The sequence below is a fragment of the Oncorhynchus nerka genome, linkage group LG4 (assembly GCF_034236695.1).
Source record: "Oncorhynchus nerka isolate Pitt River linkage group LG4, Oner_Uvic_2.0, whole genome shotgun sequence".
NCBI classification, from domain to species: Eukaryota; Metazoa; Chordata; class Actinopteri; order Salmoniformes; family Salmonidae; genus Oncorhynchus; species Oncorhynchus nerka.
In genome coordinates, this window is record NC_088399.1 from 27,318,025 (window position 1) to 27,340,441 (window position 22,417).

At 45.4% G+C, this 22,417-nt stretch overlaps 1 protein-coding gene across 1 annotated transcript in view; it reads right to left on the reverse strand.

The window, feature by feature from the left end:
• The window catches only part of LOC115121122 (synaptic vesicle glycoprotein 2C-like), a 58,855-nt gene that overhangs the window by 29,266 nt on the left and 7,172 nt on the right, over window positions 1-22,417 (reverse strand). Inside the window, exons 2-8 of the mRNA XM_065017412.1 lie at window positions 22,213-22,393; window positions 15,061-15,212; window positions 10,451-10,584; window positions 1,699-1,788; window positions 1,423-1,533; window positions 1,225-1,313; window positions 71-235 (exon numbers count right to left, since the gene is read on the reverse strand). Coding sequence (XP_064873484.1) covers window positions 71-235; window positions 1,225-1,313; window positions 1,423-1,533; window positions 1,699-1,788; window positions 10,451-10,584; window positions 15,061-15,212; window positions 22,213-22,393 — 922 coding nt within the window. The remainder of the gene's footprint in view (window positions 1-70; window positions 236-1,224; window positions 1,314-1,422; window positions 1,534-1,698; window positions 1,789-10,450; window positions 10,585-15,060; window positions 15,213-22,212; window positions 22,394-22,417) is intronic.

A 22,417-nucleotide genomic window follows, 5' to 3' on the forward strand; every position in this document is an offset into this window, starting at 1 on the left:
TGTTGGTTACAATAACCATCCTTGGTGAAGACTACATTGGTGTGTTTGTGTGTGCGTTTAGACACAGTACCTGTCGTTGACGAATACTCCGTTGGTGTGTATCTGGTTCTCCAGGGTGAAGTTAAAGGTGAAGTCTTCTGTATGTTCGTTGTTGTGAGTCTTCACTCTAGAGGCATACTCATCAGACTGCAGGTGATGGATGACATCAGGGAACCACACAGATAGGCCATAGTACCTGCAAAGGATATGGTGTCACTGACAGACTAGCACACAGGAATAATATTCTTAACATTCTCTAGTTAGGATATACATTGCATTCGGAAACTTTTCAGACGCCTTGACTTTTTCCACATTTTGTGACATTACAGCCTTATTCGAAAATATATTACATAGTTTTTTCCAATCTTCAATCTACACACAATGCCACATAATGACAAAGGGATTTAGCATTGGGATTTAGCATTGATGTTCCTAATGGTGTTTTATTTAGATGGGTGGTCTCTTTCCCAGTTAGCGTGTTAGCATTCATCATCATAGCGCTATTTGAGAGACCCTGGCTCTACCTTAGAGTACTTCATTATGAACCCACAGACTCAGGAGAAACTGATAACTGGGAAAGGTACTGCTTACACAAAAGACAGTGTGAACCACACACAGGCTCAGGAGAAACTGATAACTGGGATAGGTACTGCTTACCCAAAAGACAGTGTGAACCACACACAGGCTCAGGAGAAACTGATAACTGGGATAGGTACTGCTTACCCAAAAGACAGTGTGAACCACACACAGGCTCAGGAGAAACTGATAACTGGGATAGGTACTGCTTACCCAAAAGACAGTGTGAACCACACACAGGCTCAGGAGAAACTGATAACTGGGATAGGTACTGCTTACCCAAAAGACAGTGTGAACCACACACAGGCTCAGGAGAAACTGATAACTGGGATAGGTACTGCTTACCCAAAAGACAGTGTGAACCACACACAGGCTCAGGAGAAACTGATAACTGGGATAGGTACTGCTTACCCAAAAGACAGTGTGAACCACACACAGGCTCGGGAGAAACTGATAACTGGGATAGGTACTGCTTACACAAAAGACAGTGTGAACCACACACAGGCTCAGGAGAAACTGATAACTGGGATAGGTACTGCTTACCCAAAAGACAGTGTGAACCACACACAGGCTCAGGAGAAACTGATAACTGGGATAGGTACTGCTTACCCAAAAGACAGTGTGAACCACACGAAGGCCAGTTTGATGGTGTTGTCTTTCACTGGGTAGTTGAAACAGCTCATGAATGTTAACCAGATCTAGAGAAAGAGAAAGAGATAGGTATAAATACCTAAAAAAAGTAATTATTCATAATGATTTCATATAATATTTGTTGTTACAACCTATCACTAACACCCACAGTCCTACCCCTCTGAGTTCAGTCCTGATCCTGAAGAGGACTTGGCCAACAGGGTTGGATGAGTCTGACTGCATCTCTACCAATTCATCCAGATGCTTAGGGAGCTTTATTCTGTTCACCTACAGGGGGAGACTCAGAGTCAATACACTATGTGTGTGTTTTGTGTGAAGGAGAGAGAGAGAGAGAGAGAGAGAGAGAGAGAGAGAGAGAGAAAGAAAAATAGGAAAAGAGAGAGGATGAAAGAGAGCGAGAGAGTCCCAAAGAGACAGGTACTGTATACTCACGGTGAAGACTTTCTCTGGTTCTCCGCGGGCCCTCATGTTGGTGTCATGGATCTGTTTCAGCACCATCCATGCCTCGTCATGTTTACCCATCTAGTCACAGAGAGGAGAGTTACACACACAAATCAAATTGTGCCGAATACAACAGGATCTGTTTCAGCACCATCCATGCCTCGTCATGTTTACCCATCTAGTCACAGAGAGGAGAGTTACACACACAAATGCTTGCTTACCGAGCCCTTCCCAACGATGCAGAGTTTTAAAATAATAGTAACACATTTTAAAAATAGTAACACAAGGAATAAAGAATGGAGATACAGTACAGTGAGGACCAGTACCAGATCAATGTGCAGGGGTACAAGGTATTTGAGGTAGATACTGTATGTACATGAATGCAGGGTAAAGTGACTACGCATCAGGATAGATAATAATAAGAGTAAAATAAAGAACAGAATAGCAGCAGCATACGATGAGTGTAAAAGTGTGTGTACTGTGTATGAAACACAATTGAGACATTATTTTACTCTAAGATTAGAGGGGTACCCTCATAGCCTTTTTATGTTTCTTCTATGTTTCAACCCCTCAAATTGAGCGAAGACAGACTCTACTAAAACGTGAGTATCAATGAACATTGATTCTGGAAAATGAATGTTCCGCTTCTGTACTGCTAACCACACTGTTAAAGTAGCCGTCTCGTCTGTGTTTTAGAAATGTGTAATGAGCATAAAAGGAATTTGTAACTTGTGTTTATTTTGAGTAATAAGGTAGGCCACATGAACAAAGTGGACAGACTAGCATGCTGTTCAAACTGTTGGAGACGGACAGCAGGGTGTGTTTATAACTATTCAACTGTTTTGCCTTGTTAGCGAGTAGATACATCCAAGTTGGATAAACTAAATTCAAGTGGGTCTTATGGTTATGGAAGGCTTATATTTATCCTAGGTATAACTGAATTCATTAGATTATTGCTGACTGTTTGAAATGCTGTGCTTTTGACCTTTAATTGTAAAGAAAAGCTTATTTAGAGAGAACATTTAAAAACTTGAGATATATATTGTGAATCGGCAATTAAGTTTGAAAAAATCCAGATATGATATTTATGCCATATCGCCTGGACCTAGTGTCTATAGGTGTGTGTGTATATGTATGTATGTGTGTTTGTGTGGTGTCATTATGCATGTGTGTGTGTTATGTGTGTGTGTAAGTACAGTACGTAGTGTATAATAATGTGAGTGGGTTTTGTGTGAGTGTGTCAGTGTAGTGTGTGTGAGTGACTGTGTACATAGTGTGTATATATAGTCCTGTGTGTGTGTGTGTATAGATTCAGTGCAAGATAGATCAATGCAGATAGTCCAGGTAACCATTAATTCCCAGAGGTCAGATGAAGCGAATGCTACACTATAGGACTGTTTTGCTAGAACAGACTGGAATATGTTCAGGGATTCATCCAATGGCATTGAGGAATACACCACCTCAGTCACTGGCTTCATCAATAAGTGCATCGATGACGTCGTCCCCAAAGTGACCGTACATATATTTCCCAACCAGAAACCATGGATTACAGGCAACATCCGCACTGAGCTAAAGGCTAGAGCTGCTGCTTTCAAGGAGCAGGACACTAATCCGGACACTTATAAGATATCCAGCTATGCCCTTAGACAAACCATCAAACAAGCAAAGCGTCAATACAAGATTAAGATTGAATCCTACACCAGGCTCTGACGCTCGTCGGATGTGGCAGGACTTGAAAACTCTTACGGACGACAAAGGGAAACCCAGACGCAAGCTGCCCAGTTACATGAGCCTACCAGATGTGCTAAATGCCTTTTATGCTCGCTTTGCAGTGTTGGATTCGACATTTTGAACATTGAGATATTAAATAAATTATTGGAAAGAAGCATAGAATCAAAGGAGAAAGAGACTGGGCCTCTGTAGAAAGACAGATAGCTGTGGAATGTGTTGGGGGACGGGAGCAGAGCACCGTGTTGATACAGGGGAGACAGATGGAACTCTGTGGATTAGATGAAGGAGGGGTTGAGGTCAGGAGGTGAGGACAGGTCACCTGAAGGGAGTAATAAGGGTTTGGTATCTTGTTACTCTTTTCCTGTTAAACCATTAGATGTAAGGATTGTAGAGAAGGGGGAGTGTTTTAAGTGGGATATATATATATCTGAGTGGGACAAATGTTGGAGTGTCTGAAAACAGCTGTACAGAACCTTTGGGAAGAATTAAACTTGGTTAAAGCGTTAAAGAGTTATTTACTCTGAAAAATAAGAACTTAACAGAGGCAAGCAACACTGAATCATGCACGAGAGGACTAGTTGTTCTGGACGACTGTGTGATAACGCTCTCGGTAGCCGATGTGAGTAAGAACTTTAAACAGGTCAACATTCACAAAGCCGCGGGGCCAGACAGATTACCAGGACGTGTACTGAAAGCATGCGCGGACCACCTGGCAAGTGTCTTCACTGACATTTTCAACCTCTCACTGTAATACCTACAAGTTTCACGCAGACCACCATAGTCCCTGTGCCAAAGGAAGCGAAGGTAACCTGCCTAAATGATTGCCGCCCCGTAGCACTCACATCAACAGCATCCTCCCGGACACCCTAGACCCACTCCAATTCACATACCGCCCCAACAGATCCACAGATGACGCAATCTCAATCGCACTCCACACTGCCCTTTCCCACCTGGACTAAAGGAACATCTATGTGAGAGTGCTGTTCATTGACTACAGCTCAGCGTTCAACACCATAGTGCCAACGAAGATCATCACTAAGCTAAGGACCCTGGGACTAAACACCTCCCTCTGCCACTGGATCCTGGACTTCCTGACGTGCCACCCCCAGATGGTAAGGGTTGGCAACAACACATCTGTCACGCTGATCCTCAACACTGGGGCCCCTCAGGGGTGCGTACTTAGTCCCCTCCTGTACTCCCTGTTCACTCACAACTGCGTGGCCAAACAACTCCAACATCATCATTAAGTTTGCTGACGACACAACAGGGCCTTATCACCGACAACAGGGCTTTATCACCGACAACAATGAGACAGCCTATAGGGAGGAAGTCAGAAACCTGGCAGTGTGGTGCCAGGTCAACAACCTCTCCCTCAATGTGAGCAAGACAAAAGAGCTGATCGTGGACTATAGAAAAAGGCGGGCCGAACAAAACCCCATTAACATTTATGGGGCTGTAGTGGAGCGGGTCGAGAGTTTCAAGATTCTTGGTGACCACATCACCAACAAACTATCATGGTCAAAACACAACAAGACAGTTGTGAAGAGGGCACGACAACACCTTTCCCCCTCAGGAGACTGAAAAGATTTGGCATGGGTCCTCAGATCCTCAAAATGTTCCACAGCTGCACCATCGAGAGCATCCTGACCGGTTGCATCACCGCCTGGTATGGCAACTGCTCTGCTTCAGACTTTAAGGTGCTACAGAGAGTAGTGCGTACAGTCCAGTACATCACTGGGGCCAAGTTTCCTGCCAATCAGGACCTATATACTAGGCGTTGTCAGAGGAAGGCCCAAAAAATTGTCAGAGACTCCAGTCACGCAAGTCATAGACGTGTCTCTCTGCTACCGCACGGCAAGCGGTACCGGAGCTCCAAGTCTAAGATCAAAAGGCTCCTTCACAGCTTCTACCCCCAAGCCATAAGACTGCTGAACAATTATTCAACTGGCCACATAACTATTTACATTGACACCCACCCTCCATTTCTTTTTCCATTTATTTACACTGCTGCTACTCGCTCTTTATTATCTATGCATAGTCACTTCATCCCTACCTACATGTACCTACATTACCTCGACTAAACTGTACCCCCGCACATTGACTCGATACCGGTACCCCCTGTATATAGCCTCGTTATTGTTATTTTATTGTGTTACTTTTCATTATTTTTTACTTTAGTTTATTTGGTAAATCTTTTATTAACTCTTCTTGAGCTGCACTGTTGGTTAAGCGCTTGTAAGTAAGCATTTCATGGTAAGGTTTACACTTGTTGTATTTAGCGCATGTGACAAATAAAGTTTGATTTGATTTAGCAGTCTTATGGCTTGGGGTAGAAGCTGTCTCGAAGCCTGTTGGTCCGAGAGCTGATGCTCCGGTACCGTTTGCCCGGACGGTAGCAGAGTGAACAGTCTATGGCTTGGGTGGCTGGAGACTGGTGATTATTCGGGGCTTCCCCTGACACCACATTACATTTACATTTAAGTCATTTAGCAGACGCTCTTATCCAGAGCGACTTACAAATTGGTGCATTCACCTTATGACCTCCAGTGGAACAGTAGTGCATCTAAATCTTTTCAGGGGAGGGGTGAGAGGGATTACTTTATCCTATCCTAGGTATTCCTTAAAGAGGTGGGGTTTCAGGTGTCTCCGGAAGGTGGTGATTGACTCCGCTGTCCTGGCGTCGTGAGGGAGTTTGTTCCACCATTGGGGGGCCAGAGCAGCGAACAGTTTTGACTGGGCTGAGCGGGAACTGTACTTCCTCAGTGGTAGGGAGGCGAGCAGGCCAGAGGTGGATGAACGCAGTGCCCTTGTTTGGGTGTAGGGCCTGATCAGAGCCTGGAGGTACTGAGGTGCCGTTCCCCTCACAGCTCCGTAGGCAAGCACCATGGTCTTGTAGCGGATGCGAGCTTCAACTGGAAGCCAGTGGAGGGAGCGGAGGAGCGGGGTGACGTGAGAGAACTTGGGAAGGTTGAACACCAGACGGGCTGCGGCGTTCTGGATGAGTTGTAGGGGTTTAATGGCACAGGCAGGGAGCCCAGCCAACAGCGAGTTGCAGTAATCCAGACGGGAGATGACAAGTGCCTGGATTAGGACCTGCGCCGCTTCCTGTGTGAGGCAGGGTCGACTCTGCGGATGTTGTAGAGCATGAACCTACAGGAACGTGCCACCGCCTTGATGTTAGTTGAGAACGACAGGGTGTTGTCCAGGATCACGCCAAGGTTCTTAGCGCTCTGGGAGGAGGACACAATGGAGTTGTCAACCGTGATGGCGAGATCATGGAACGGGCAGTCCTTCCCCGGGAGGAAGAGCAGCTCCGTCTTGCCGAGGTTCAGCTTGAGGTGGTGATCCGTCATCCACACGGATATGTCTGCCAGACATGCAGAGATGCGATTCGCCACCTGGTCATCAGAAGGGGGAAAGGAGAAGATTAATTGTGTGTCGTCTGCATAGCAATGATAGGAGAGACCATGTGAGGTTATGACAGAGCCAAGTGACTTGGTGTATAGCGAGAATAGGAGAGGGCCTAGAACAGAGCCCTGGGGGACACCAGTGGTGAGAGCACGTGGTGTGGAGACGGATTCTCGCCACGCCACCTGGTAGGAGCGACCTGTCAGGTAGGACGCAATCAAGCGTGGGCCGCGCCGGAGATGCCCAACTCGGAGAGGGTGGAGAGGAGGATCTGATGGTTCACAGTATCGAAGGCAGCCGATAGGTCTAGAAGGATGAGAGCAGAGGAGAGAGAGTTAGCTTTAGCAGTGCGGAGCGCCTCCGTGATACAGAGAAGAGCAGTCTCAGTTGAATGACTAGTCTTGAAACCTGACTGATTTGGATCAAGAAGGTCATTCTGAGAGAGATAGCGGGAGAGCTGGCCAAGGACGGCACGTTCAAGAGTTTTGGAGAGAAAAGAAAGAAGGGATACTGGTCTGTAGTTGTTGACATCGGAGGGATCGAGTGTAGGTTTTTTTTTTTTTCAGAAGGGGTGCAACTCTCGCTCTCTTGAAGACGGAAGGGACGTAGCCAGCGGTCAGGGATGAGTTGATGAGCGAGGTGAGGTAAGGGAGGAGGTCTCCGGAAATGGTCTGGAGAAGAGAGAGGGGATAGGGTCAAGCGGGCAGGTTGTAGGGCGGCCGGCCGTCACAAGACGCGAGATTTCATCTGGAGAGAGAGGGGAGAAAGAGGTCAGAGCACAGGGTAGGGCAGTGTGAGCAGAACCAGCGGTGTCGTTTGACTTAGCAAACGAGGATCGGATGTCGTCGACCTTCTTTTCAAAATGGTTGACGAAGTCATCTGCAGAGAGGGAGGAGGGGGGGGGGGAGGAGGATTCAGGAGGGAGGAGAAGGTTGCAAAGAGCTTCCTAGGGTTAGAGGCAGATGCTTGGAATTTAGAGTGGTAGAAAGTGGCTTTAGCAGCAGAGAGAAGAGGAAAATGTAGAGAGGAGGGAGTGAAAGGATGTCAGGTCCAGGGAGGCGAGATTTTCCTCCATTTCCGCTCGGCTGCCCGGAGCCCTGTTCTGTGAGCTCGCAATGAGTCGTCGAGCCACGGAGCGGGAGGGAGGACCGAGCCGGCCTGGAGGATAGGGGACATAGAGAGTCAAAGGATGCAGAAAGGGAGGAGAGGAGGGTTGAGGAGGCAGAATCAGGAGATAGGTTGGAGAAGGTTTGAGCAGAGGGAAGAGATGATAGGATGGAAGAGGAGAGAGTGGCGGGGGGGAGAGAGAGCGAAGGTTGGGACGGCGCGATACCATCCAGTAGGGGCAGTGTGGGAAGTGTTGGATGAGAGCGAGAGGGAAAAGGATACAAGGTAGTGGTCGGAGACTTGGAGGGGAGTTGCAACGAGGTTAGTGGAAGAACAGCATCTAGTAAAGATGAGGTCGGCGTATTTCCTGCCTTGTGAGTAGGGGGGAAGGTGAGAGGGTGAGGTCAAAAGAGGAGAGGAGTGGAAAGAAGGAGGCAGAGAGGAATGAGTCAAAGGTAGGCGTGGGGAGGTTAAAGTCGCCCAGAACTGTGAGAGGTGAGCCGTCCTCAGGAAAGGAGCTTATCAAGGCATCAAGCTCATTGATGAACTCTCCGAGGGAACCTGGAGGGCGATAAATGATAAGGATGTTAAGCTTGAAAGGGCTGGTAACTGTGACAGCATGGAATTCAAAGGAGGCGATAGACAGATGGGTAAGGGGAGAAAGAGAGAATGACCACTTGGGAGAGATGAGGATCCCGGTGCCACCACCCCGCTGACCAGAAGCTCTCGGGGTGTGCGAGAACACGTGGGCAGACGAAGAGAGAGCAGTAGGAGTAGCAGTGTTGTCTGTGGTGATCCATGTTTCCGTCAGTGCCAAGAAGTCGAGGGACTGGAGGAGACATAGGCGGAGATGAACTCTGCCTTGTTGGCCGCAGATCGGCAGTTCCAGAGGCTACCGGAGACCTGGAACTCCACGTGGGTCGTGCGCGCTGGGACCACCAGATTAGGGTGGCCGCGGCCACGCGGTGTGGAGCGTTTGTATGGTCTGTGCAGAGAGGAGAGAACAGGGATAGACAGACACATAGTTGACAGGCTACACAAGAGGCTACGCTAATGCAAAGGAGATTGGAATGACAAGTGGACTACACGTCACGAGTGTTCAGAGAGTTAAGCTTACGTAGCAAGAATCTTATTGACTAAAATGATTAAAATGATACAGTACTGCTGAAGTAGGCTAGCTGGCAGAGGCTGCGTTGTTGACTAAGTAGGCTAGTTGGCATTGGCTGCGTTGTTGACACTACACTAATCAAGTCGTTCCGTTGAGTGTAATAGTTTCTACTGTGCTGCTATTCGGGCTAGCTGGCTAGCTAGCAGTGTTGATTACGTTACGTTGCGTTAAAAGAACGACAATAGCTGGCTAACTAACCTAGGAAATCGCTCTAGACTACACAATTATCTTTGATACAAAGACGGCTATGTAGCTAGCTATATAGCTAGCTACGATCAAACAAATCAAGCCGTTGTACTGTAATGAAATGAAATGAAAAATGTGATACTACCTGTGGAGCGAAGCGAAATGCGACCGGATTGTTGAGTGCAGAAGTTCTGTTCGGTAGACGTTGGCTAGCTGTTGGCTAGCTAGCAGAGTCTCCTATGTTAAGGACGACATAAAACTACACACTCTAAACTACACAATTATCTTGGGTACGAAGACAGCAAAGACAACTATGTAGCTAGCTAACACTACACTAATCAAGTCGTTCAGTTGAGTGTAATAGTTGTGATGCTAATCGGTAGACGGTGGACTAGCTAACGGTGGACGTTAGCTAGCTGGCTAGCTGCAGGGCAGTGTAGACTGCGTTAGGACGACGAAATACGATAATTACGCAATTATCTATGATACAAAGACGGCTGTGTAGCTAGCTAAGAAGAAATTGATAAGATTAGACAAATCAAACCGTTGTACTATAATGAAATGAAATGAAATGTAATACTACCTGCGGACCGAGTGCAGATGCGACCGCTCGCTCCAACCCGGAAGTCACCACATGATATAGAGGTCCTGGATGGCAGGGATCTTGGCCCCTGGTCTGTCCACACAACCCTCTGTAGCGCGTTGTGATCTCTTCAAGACTGTGTGGGTGTGTGTTAAGTCTTTAGTGATGTGGATGCCAAGGAACGTGAAGCTCTCGACCCGCTCCAAAAGTCCTGTCGATGTGGATGGGGGCGTGCTCTCCCCTCTTTCTCCTGTGGTCCATGATCAGCTCCTTGTTGTTGTCCTGGCACCACACTTCTAAGTCTATAGGGGCTGTCCCATCAGGAAGTCCAGGATCCAGTTGCAGAGGGAGGTGTTCAGTCTCAGGGTCCCTAGCTTGGTGATGAGCTTGCAGGGGACTATGTTGTTGAACGCTGAACTGTAGTCCATCAACAGCATTCTCACATAGTTATTTCCCCTCTTGTTCAGGTGGGAGACGGCAGTGTGAAGTGCAATGGAGATTGTGTCATCTGTGAATCTGTTGGGGCGGTATGCAGACACACACACACACATACTCCTTACCTCTAGGAAGAATCGTGGGCTCTCGGGCATGAAGGTGAGTGCTACGACAGCACACACACAGGGTAGAGCACACACTACCACAAACACTCTCCAACTGTGGAACTGGTAGGCGGAGCCCATACTGAAACTCCATCCTGCACACACACAACCACCAATCAGAAACAAGAGAAATGAGCACAACAATACATATTCCATGTCTAATATTATGCGTTGTTTTTGTATAAGAGTAAAAGTATGAAGGCCTGAAATCTTAAAGTGCCTCCAAGTACCTTAAATCATCAACCCATTTCATTATAGTCTCTCTAATGAGGAATTATCCAAAAACACACTTCTATTTTCCAAATGAGATGCAGTGTGATGATGGTAATGAGAATCTATAGACTGAAGAACACCATTTGGTGAAGGAAATGAGCAAGGGAGAGAGACAATGTCCTGTTCAATTCTTATTGGAAGCATTTAGTGAGACTAACTGATACAGCACTCTCTGAGGATAGCAATGGAATGAGGATTCTCTCTCTCTCTCTCTCTCAAGACACACATCCAGACAGTCAGGGTGTGGGTGGTCTTCAGGATAGCCCCTGGGGTGGAGGGAGAAAGCCAGGGAGATGTCAGAGGTGTGAGGGGGAGTTCATATGATGTCACAGTATTGTAAACCAAATCATGTCTGTTGGGGGTTGTTGGTGTGTATGTGATGCCCATGGGGCTGTGTTAGACTCCACCAGTACATATCACATTAGGGAGATTACAACTATAATGGACTGGAGGGTATGGCTGACTGATTGACACACACCTAGATTTATGGAGCTGCACTACCTAGAACAAGGCGGTATCACACACACCTGCAATGTTCTTGGTCACAGCACAATGCCCACGACATTAACACCTACACATGTTTTACACAAAACATTTACGACCCGCCCCTCCAGCTTTCCAGGAAGAGGAGGAGTCCTTCAGCCTCTGGCCAGCAGCAGTCAATGAAGAGCCCACTGCGGCGGAACCTGTTACACACACGTTCTTTCACAGACGTGTGTGTGTGTGTGTGTGTGTGTGTGTGTGTGTGTGTGTGTGTGTGTGTGTGTGTGTGTGTGTGTGTAGATATGCCTTGTGTTTTATGACGAGTGCTTTTATATCTTCTGAAGTCAACTGTCTTTTATGGAAAATCAATTACTTTACTGGTAATTAAACACCTGCCCACACAGACTACACGCATATTGTCCCTGTTCAGACATTGGTCCGTTGGGCATACAGGGCTACAGGGGTAAACGTGATTATGCCTGATGATCAGGATGATAGCAACAAGCCCCTAACAAACCCCAGACAGGCAGACAGACAGACAGACAGACAGACAGTAGTAGACAGACAGACAGTAGACAGTAGTAGACAGGCAGACAGTGACAGACAGACAGTAGACAGTAGCAGACAGACAGACAAACAGACAGACAGTAGACAGTAGTAGACAGACAGACAGACAGTAGCAGACAGACAGACATACGGTAGACAGTAGCAGACAGACAAACAGACAGACAGTAGACAGTAGCAGACAGACAGACATACAGTAGACAGTAGCAGACAGACAGACAGACAGACAGTAGCAGACAGACAGACAGACAGACAGACAGACAGACAGTGACAGAGAGACAGTAGACAGTAGCAGAAAGACAGACAAACAGACAGACAGTAGACAGTAATAGACAGACAGACAGTAGACAGTAGCAGACAGACAGACATACAGTAGACAGTAGCAGACAGACAGACAGACAGTAGCAGACAGACAGACAGTAGCAGACAGACATACAGTAGCAGACAGACAGTAGACAGACAGACAGTAGCAGACAGACAGACAGACAGACAGACAGACAGACAGACAGTAGTAGACAGACAGTAGACAGTAGTAGACAGACAGTAGACAGTAGTAGACAGACAGACAGACAGTAGACAGTAGCAGACAGACAGACAAACAGACAGACAGTAGACAGTAGTAGACAGACAGACAGTAGCAGACAGACAGACAGTAGACAGTAGCAGACAGACAGACAAACAGACAGACAGTAGACAGTAGCAGACAGACAGACAGAGTAGACAGTAGCAAACAGACAGTAGACAGTAGCAGACAGACAGACAGTAGACAGTAGCAGACAGACAGAGTCAGCATACAGTAGCAGACATACTGTAGCAGACAGACAGTAGACAATAGCAGACAGACCGTAGACAGCAACAAACAGACAGTAGACAATAGCAGGCAGACCGACAGACAAGACAGTAGACAGTAGGAGACAGACAGTAGACTGTCGCAGACAGACAGACAGCTTCAGAGAGTAGCAGACAGACAGACAAGACAGTAGCAGACAGACAGACAGACAAGACAGTAGCAGACAGACAGACAGACAAGACAGTAGCAGACAGACAGAGTCAGCATACAGCAGCAGCCAGACAGTAGCAGACAGACAGTAGACAATAGCAGACAGACAGGCAGCAGACAGTAGCAGACAGACAAACAGACAGACAAACAGACAGTAGACAGTAGCAGACAGACAGTAGGCTGTAGTAGACAGACAGACAATAGACAATAGCCGGCAGACTGACAGACAGACAAGAGAGTAGCAGACATACAGACGGCAGACAGTAGCAGACAGACAGACAAACAGACAGACAGTAGACAGTAGCAGACAGACAGACAGAGTAGACAGTAGCAAACAGACAGTAGACAGTAGCAGACAGACAGACAGTAGACAGTAGCAGACATACTGTAGCAAACAGACAGTAGACAGTAGCAGACAGACAGACAGCATACAGTAGCAGACATACTGTAGCAGACAGACAGTAGACAATAGCAGACAGACCGTAGACAGCAACAAACAGACAGTAGACAATAGCAGGCAGACCAGACAAGACAGTAGACAGTAGGAGACAGACAGTAGACTGTCGCAGACAGACAGACATCAGACAGTAGCAGACAGACAGACAGACAGTAGCAGACAGACAGACAAGACAGTAGCAGACAGACAGACAGACAGAGTCAGACAGACAGACAGTAGCAGACAGACAGTAGACAATAGCAGACAGACAGGCAGCAGACAGTAGCAGACAGAGACAGACAAACAGACAGTAGACAGTAGCAGACAGACAGTAGGCAAGACAGACAGACAGTAGACAGTAGACTGACAGACAGACAAGAGAGTAGCAGACATACAGACGGCAGACAGTAGCAGACAGACAGACAAACAGACAGACAGTAGACAGTAGCAGACAGACAGACAGAGTAGACAGTAGCAAACAGACAGTAGACAGTAGCAGACAGACAGACAGTAGACAGTAGCAGACAGACAGAGTCAGCATACAGTAGCAGACAGACTGTAGCAGACAGACAGTAGACAATAGCAGGCAGACCGACAGACAAGACAGTAGACAGTAGGAGACAGACAGTAGACTGTCGCAGACAGACAGACAGCTTCAGAGAGTAGCAGACAGACAGACAAGACAGTAGCAGACAGACAGACAGACAAGACAGTAGCAGACAGACAGAGTCAGCATACAGCAGCAGCCAGACAGTAGCAGACAGACAGTAGACAATAGCAGACAGACAGGCAGCAGACAGTAGCAGACAGACCGTAAACAGCAACAAACAGACAGTAGACAGTAGCAGACAGACAGTAGGCTGTAGTAGACAGACAGACAATAGACAATAGCAGGCAGACTGACAGACAGACAAGACAGTAGCAGACATACAGTAGCAGACAGACAGTAACAGACAGACAGACAGTAGATAGTAGCAGACAGACAGACAGTAGACAGTAACAGACAGACAATAGACAGTATTAGACAGACAGACAGTAGCAGACAGACAGTAGCAGACAGACAGTAACAGACATACAGACAGTAGCAGACATACGGACAGTAGCAGACAGACAGTAGCAGACAGACAGTAGACAGCAGCAGACAGACAGTAGCAGACAGACAGACAGTAGACAGTAGCAGACAGACAGACAGTAGACAGCAGACAGACATACAGTAACAGACAAACATATAGTAGACAGTAGCAGACAGACAGACAGTAGACAGTAGCAGACAGACATACAGTAGCAGGCAGACAGACAGATAGTAGACAGTAGCAGACAGACAGATAGTAGACAGTAGCAGACAGACAGACAGATAGTAGACAGTAGCAGACAGACAGTAGCAGACAGACAGACAGTAGCAGACAGACAGACAGACAGTAGACAGTAGCAGACAGACAGACAGATAGTATACAGTAGCAGACAGACAGTAGACAGTAGCAGACAGACAGACAGTAGACTGTAGCATACAGACAGACAGTAGCAGACAGACAGACAGTAGACAGTAGCATACAGACAGACAGATAGTAGACAGTAGCAGACAGACAGACAGACAGTAGACAGTAGCAGACAGACAGACAGACAGTAGACAGTAGCAGACAGACAGACAGACAGTAGACAGTAGCAGACAGACAGACAGTAAGTAAACACGGGTAATCCCTGGATACAGGTTGAGGGTTCAGGCCTAGGCTGCTGATATCAATGACTATGATTGGTGACCTAGGTGTGGCACAAATAATCCTGCAGCGTAATAGGACAGGGCTGTCAGTCCCTCACCGTAGTGTGGTATGATGAGCCAGGCCATTGCCGAGGCATAGATCCCTCCTATCATCCAGAACATGCAGAGCCAGCTCAGGTGCTCTCCTCTCTTCTCCCTCGCCAGGAACTCCGCAAAGTAGGGGAACACGATGGGGACCACCCCACCAATCCTGCATGGGAACATGGGAAATGTCAGAAATACATGTATATGGACAAATTAACTGACAAACAGGGTAAAGATCTTGAGTGCCCTGTTTGTCCTTTTTGTCAGGTCACTTTCAAAACATCACTGTTTGTGTGGTCTTTGGGCAGCTGGAGAAACAATATGGCAGCTCTGATCTGGCATAATGAGTCTGGAGAGAGAAACAGAAAGAGAGAGGTAGAGAGAGACTTGACTTTTTGTCTTACTTAAACGAGACATCCTCATTACACTAAAACCACCAGAACCCCCTACCCCCACCCCAATACAAACGCACTGCATGCCACCACAACCTCCACACAATCACATTACACAGTACAACACAAGAACACAGTGGAATATAATACACCCTCCAGCACCACATTACAACTGTACAACCAACCCCTCCTCTGCAGCCATACAGACAGCTCCCCTAAGCCCCCATACCTCCAGAGAGAGAGAGAGACAGAGAGACAGAGGTCCATCTTGGTCTGATCTGGTGGATGATAAAAATCAATAGCCCACCGGAGGAACCAGCAGTCAGTAGCCTAAAAGCCTTTCTTCTGGTCCCACTGGCAACACAGTAGGACAGACATCAAACTATTAATAGATGATTATCTGTCTATTTCTGCTGCTTTTGTTGTTAGGATCTCTGCTGATGGGTTTGTTTGGGAAGGGAACAAAATATTGACAGTTTGCTACAGCAGGAATATAATCCTGCAGCAACAGGAAATGTGAATTATTATGTGGATTATAATTAATGTTGTTTTTTTGTAGGGGCTAATACATTTTATGTCAGGGCAAATCAAGTCTAACATTTTGAAGTAGGAATGACAGGGTTGACAAAATGGCGCCGTAGAGAGAACACTGTGTTTCAGCGAGCTCCTGTGGCATTCGTAATTTATAGTTTTACATTCATCTCCTAGCTTGAAAAAGTGGTAGAATTGGCTAAATAAGTTATCCTACAATGAGTCTTGACGGCTATTTCTCAAAAATCTCCGACAACGTGCCCAACAGAACTACTAAGAACTCGACCCAAACCACCATCCCTGTAGATGTGCAGGAGGAGCTAGGTAACGTTAGCGAAGCTAACACCATTGCGGATCCAGGCACAATGGACCTGGTGATTCAAAGGATGACTGAAAATATTACTAAAGGGATCGATGATAAGATAAGAACGGTATTGGAAGCAATAGCAGGCCATTCAGCTGAACTACAGAGGGTTGTGAAACGTGTTGATGAGGCGGAAGGAAGAATTGCTACAGTGGAAACTTCAACTACATCTATGAACACTAAGATAAATGCACTTGAGAAACAGGTGCGCAAAATGGCGGAGCACATTGACGACTTGGATAATCGAGGACGCAGATGCAATATTCGTGTTGTGGGACTCCCGGAAAATTCTGAAGGGACACGTTCAGTAAAAAGTTTTGAGGAATGGATCCCTGGCTACCTACAAATGGAGACTAAGGCTGGTTGTGCGAAGCTGGACAGAGCCCATCGCTCTCAAGCACCGATATCCGGTCCCAATCAGCGCCCACGGCCGGTGGTTATAAAGTTCCACAACTTCACCGACGAGCAGCGCGTCATGGATGCGGCTAGAAACATCGGCTCTGACGGTCGTCAATGTAAAGGTCCAAAGGTCTCATTCTTCAATGATTATTCCACAGCGGTTGTACGAAGACGCAAAGCAGTTGATGAGGCAAAGGCTCGACTCAAGAGAATGAAGATGGACTACGCACTGCTGTACCCGGCCACATTGAAGATTATGGTCAACGGATCGCCTAAAAAGCTCTACACACCTGAAGAGGCTGCTGCGTTTATTGACTCTCTCGGGTAAATAACTTTAAGCTGCACCTCCACAGCATTGGATAACTTTTATTTTTGGTTGAATCTGATCATGAAACAGTGGTGTGAGTTCTCACGTACTCCGGTTCAGTAATATTCGTATCTTTATTATTCTTCTTGCTAAAGTAACTGCCGCTATAGCTCAGGCTGAGATATGTGTGAATCTATATTGGTGCCCAGGCTTGATTTTAGGTGGAAGAGCCTCAATCTTCTATTGATTTTCATTTCCATATACTGTATGTATGTATGTATGTATGTATGTATGTATGTATGTATGTATGTATGTATGTATGTATGTATGTATGAAAACACTACAGGTTTGCATTTCCTGCTGTGCAAGAAAATTATCATCAACAAAACAGTGATCAAATTAGATCCTACATCTGTAGGAAGCTTGAACGATGCCTTTTCTCATTGAGAAGCGAATTTATGCTAAGTGTAGCAATTCAATGCAAATTATATAATTTGTCTGACAGCCAGTGGAAACCACCAGCTAGCTGATGGCTATCAAAGAGATGAGAAGAGTCTTTAAATCGACATGGAAATAAAAGTAAGACAGGCATTGTATTAGATGGAGTGTGCTGGCAGTATGTAGGACTGGTAGAGTGGAACTGCAATGAGGTGTAGTCTGAGTCACACACACACAACACACACATACACAACACACACTTACTAATACCACAGCTGAGTGTAAATCCATTGTGTTGTTGCAGATTGATTTTGACAGCTCTGTCCAACTGAAACCTTGCTTTAGAAACAGTCCTGTGGTTTATGAATCCCCTCGGGCCAAAACAGGCTGTCTCAAATTCAATTACATTTACTTGTTAATGCAAACGCACCATAGAGCCAAGTCATGCTATGAATAACAATCATGTGCAACAATCACCAGGTAATCAATTGTGCAGATAGTGTATTATCTAAGAGTGGGGGGCAAATATTCTGTCAGTCTCATCTGCTTATTCATCTTTTAGCAGAACGTTTTATTCTATTTTGCCGAAGCTTGTATCAATGTTTCTATCTATTGTTTAGTCTTTTATTCATGACAAAAAAAGGTTTTCTTTCCACTGTCAAAGTAAGTGACATCTTGTGATTATACTAGCAGACTTTGAATCAGTCATTAAACAGAAAAATAAGGACATTTAGTCTGCTGTGAATGTTTAGCTAACGTTTGTGTTTCTCTCTGTTCTTCCTCTCTCCCACTCAGGGGAAGGGCTGATGCCAGGCAGCTTGAATAACCTCCTGTGCTGTTCTCTGACTGTGGAGTGGAGACTAGAGAGAGAGAGAGAGAAACATCAACCTTGGGAAAATCCTCTGCATTATCATTAACAGCAGACTCCTACATTTCCTCAGTGAAAACAATGTACTGAGCAAATGTCAAATTGGCTTTTTACCAAATTACCATACGACAGACCATGTGTTCACCCAGCACACCCTAATTGACAAACAAAACAAACCAAAACAAATTTGTTGATTTCAAAACAGTCTTTGACTCAATTTGGCATTTTGATGGAAAGTGGTGTTGGGGAGGGGGGGAGGGGGACATACGACATTATAAAATCCATGTACACAAACAACAAGTGTGTGGTTAAAATGTGCAAAAAACACATACATTACTTTCCACAGGGCCGTGGGGTGAGACAGGGATGCAGCTTAAGCCCCACCATCTTTAACATATATATCAATGAATTGGCGAGGGCACTAGAACAGTCTGCAGCACCCGGCCTCACCATACTAGAATATGAAGTCAAATGTCTACTGTTTGCTGATGATCTGATGCTTCTGTCACCAACCAAGGAGGGCCTACAGCAGCACCTAGATCTTCTGCACAGATTCTGTCAGACCTGGGCCCTGACAGTAAATCTCAGTAAGACAAAAATAATGGTGTTCCAAAAAAGTCCAGTTGCCATCTAGACACCATTACCCTAGAGCACACAAAAAACATACATACCTTGGCCTAAACATCAGCACCACAGGTAACTTCCACAACGCTGTGAACGAGCTGAGAGACAAGGCAAGAAGGCCTTCTATGCCATCAAAAGGAAATGTGACATACCAATTAGGATCTGGCTAAAAATACTTGAATCAGTTTTAGAACCCATTGCCTTTTATGGATGTGAGATCTGGGGTCCTCTCACCAACCAAGAATTCACAAAATGGGACAAACACCAAATTGAGACTCTGCATGCAGAATCTTGCAAAAAATATCCTCTGTGTACAACGTAAAACACCAAATAATGCATGCAGAGCAGAATTAGACCGATACCCACTAATTATCAAAATCAAGAAAGGAGCTGTTAAATTCGACAACCACCTAAAAGGAAACAATTCCCAAACCTTCCATAACAAAGCCATCACCTACAGAGAGATGAACCTGGAGAAGAGTCCCCTAAGCAAGCTAGTCCGGTGGCTCACAAAACAGAGCCCCGGGACAGCAACACAATTAGACCCAACCAAATCACGAGAAAACAAAAAGATAATTACTTGACACATTGGAAAGAATTAACAAAAAATCTGAGCAAACTAGAATGCTACTTGTCCCTAAACAGAGAGTACACAGTGGCAGAATACCTGACCACGGTGACTGACCCAAACTTGAGGAAAACATTGACTATGTACAGACTCAGTGAGCATAGCCTTGCTATTGAGAAAGGCCGCCGTAGGTAGACCTGGCTCTCAAGAGGCTAGGTGCACACTGCCCACAAAATGAGGTGGAAACTGAGCTGCACTCCCTAACCTCCTGCCAAATGTATGACCATACTAGAGACACATATTCCCCTCAGATTACACAGATCCAAAAATAATTTGAAAACAAACCAAATGTTAATAAACTCCCATATCTACTGGGTGAAATACCACAGTATGCAAGATTTGTGACCTGTGGCCACAAGAAAAGGGCAACCACCGAAGTACAAACACCAATGTAAATACAACCCATATTTATGTTTATTTATTTCCCCTTTTGAACTTGAACTATTTGCACATCATTCCAACACTGTATATAGACATAATGACATTTGAACTGTCTTTATTATTTCTTCTCAGTGTAATGTTTACTGTAAATAATATAGTTAACTTGCTTTGGCAATGTTATCATGTTTCCCATGCCAATAAAGCCCTTAAATTGAATACATATGAATTGAATTGAGAGACAGCTGTGGAGACGAGAGAGAGAGAGCCTTGGAGGAGTGGAGAATATCTGGAGCCTTGGAGGAGTGGAGAATATCTGGAGAGGGAGAGAGAGCCTTGGAGAAGTGGAGAGTAGCTAGAGAGAGAGAGAGAGAGAGAGAGAGAGAGAGAGAGAGAAGAGAGACAGAGAGAGAGAGAAGAGAGAGAAGAGAGAGAGAGAGAGAAGAGAGAGACAGAGAGAGAGAGAAAGGAGAGAGAGAGAGAGAGAGAGAGAGAGAGAGAGAGAGAGAGAGAGAGAGACAGAGAGAGAGAGAGAGAGACGTGGGAGTAGAGCTCTGTCTGGAAGAGTACTGCATGGTCAAAGAAACTTAATGGAACTGTCACGGATCCCTCCAGAACTTTCATCACGCACACCTGGCCCGTATTCCCACTGATTAGTATGTGTGTATATGATATGTGCCCTTTGGTTTCCATTGGGGGTAGATTATTGTTAATATGTCCGTTGGTGGGTGTGAGTACCTGTGCTGTGTGTTTTGGGTTTTCGTGCCCTTGTGGATTGCACAGATGATTACGGGTCTTGTCCCGTGAGTTAAATCATGGTGCACGTGTGTTATTTACTCAAGGTACTCCTCGCTTTTTGTTTGGGTTTCAACCCTGTGTTTTTGTTACGTGTTTGTTTGGTCTTCGTCCCCGTGCCTTTACACGGCACGCCGTAATTTGGGGTATAAAAAAAACCTGTCTCCCAAATCTCTTCATACCAGCGTGACAGGAACTTATGAAGTGTTCTAGGAGAGGTTTAGAGGAAGAGAACTTAATGGAACTTATGAAGTGTTGTTGATGTAATGGCTCTCGTCGTCGGTGGAAGGAAGAGTGGACCAAAGCGCAGCGTGGAAAGTGTTCATGATATATATTTACAAGAAACACTCAAACAAAAATAACAAATCCAAAAACGAAAGCGACCAGTACCGTCAGCCACAGACACTAAACAGATAATAACATCCAACAAAACCCAAATGGAAAATCACAACTTATATATGATCCACAATCAGAGACAACGATAGACAGCTGCCTCTGATTGGGAAGTGTTTAGAGTAAGAGAACTTATGAAGTGTTCTAGGAGATGTTTAGAGTAAGAGAACTGAAGTGTTCGCAAAACAACAAAGAAAAAGAAAACAGAGATTTTCCCACCCGAGTCGCACCCTGACCTAGCCAAGCATAGAGAATAAATAAGGATCTCTAAGGTCAGGGTGTGACACTATGAGAGTTTTAGTGGAAGAGAACTTATGAAGTGTTCTAGGAGATGTTTAGAGTAAGAGAACTTATGAAGTGTTCTAGGAGATGTTTAGAGTAAGAGAACTTATGAAGTGTTCTAGGAGATGTTTAGAGTAAGAGAACTTATGAAGTGTTCTAGGAGATGTTTAGAGTAAGATAACTTATGAAGTGTTCTAGGAGATGTTTAGAGTAAGATAACTTATGAAGTGTTCTAGGAGATGTTTAGAGTAAGAGAACTTATGAAGTGTTCTAGGAGATGTTTAGAGTAAGAGAACTTATGAAGTGTTCTAGGAGATGTTTAGAGTAAGAGAACTTAATGGAACTTATGAAGTGTTCTAGGAGATGTTTAGAGTAAGAGAACTTATGAAGTGTTCTAGGAGATGTTTAGAGTAAGAGAACTTATGAAGTGTTCTAGGAGATGTTTAGAGTAAGATAACTTATGAAGTGTTCTAGGAGAGTTTTAGTGGAAGGAAATGTTCTACAAGACATGACTAGGAGACATTATAAGATAACTTATGAACTAGGAGATGTTTATAATAGATTAGGAGAGAATAGATAAATAAGTGTTCAGAGATGTTTAGTGCTTATGAAGTGTTCTAGGAGAGTTTTATAGTAAGGAAGATGTTTACAAGACATGAGTATATTATGTTTTAGAATAACAGAATAGTATAGTACAGTATAGAAGAGTAAATTAGAGTAGAGAAGACTAGAATATAGTAGAATAGAACATAACGGACACCACTCACCCGAAGCCGGAAAACATGCGGCAGAAGAGGAACATGCCGTACCCCTGGACAAAGGAGGAGAGGAAGGAGAAGAAGCCGTTGACAGACATAGCGATGAGCAGGCACTGTTTACGGCCCACCTTGTCTGACAGACCCCCCCAGAAGAACGCCCCCACCATCATCCCCAGGTACACTATGCTACCTGCAGAGAGCGAGGGAGGGAGAG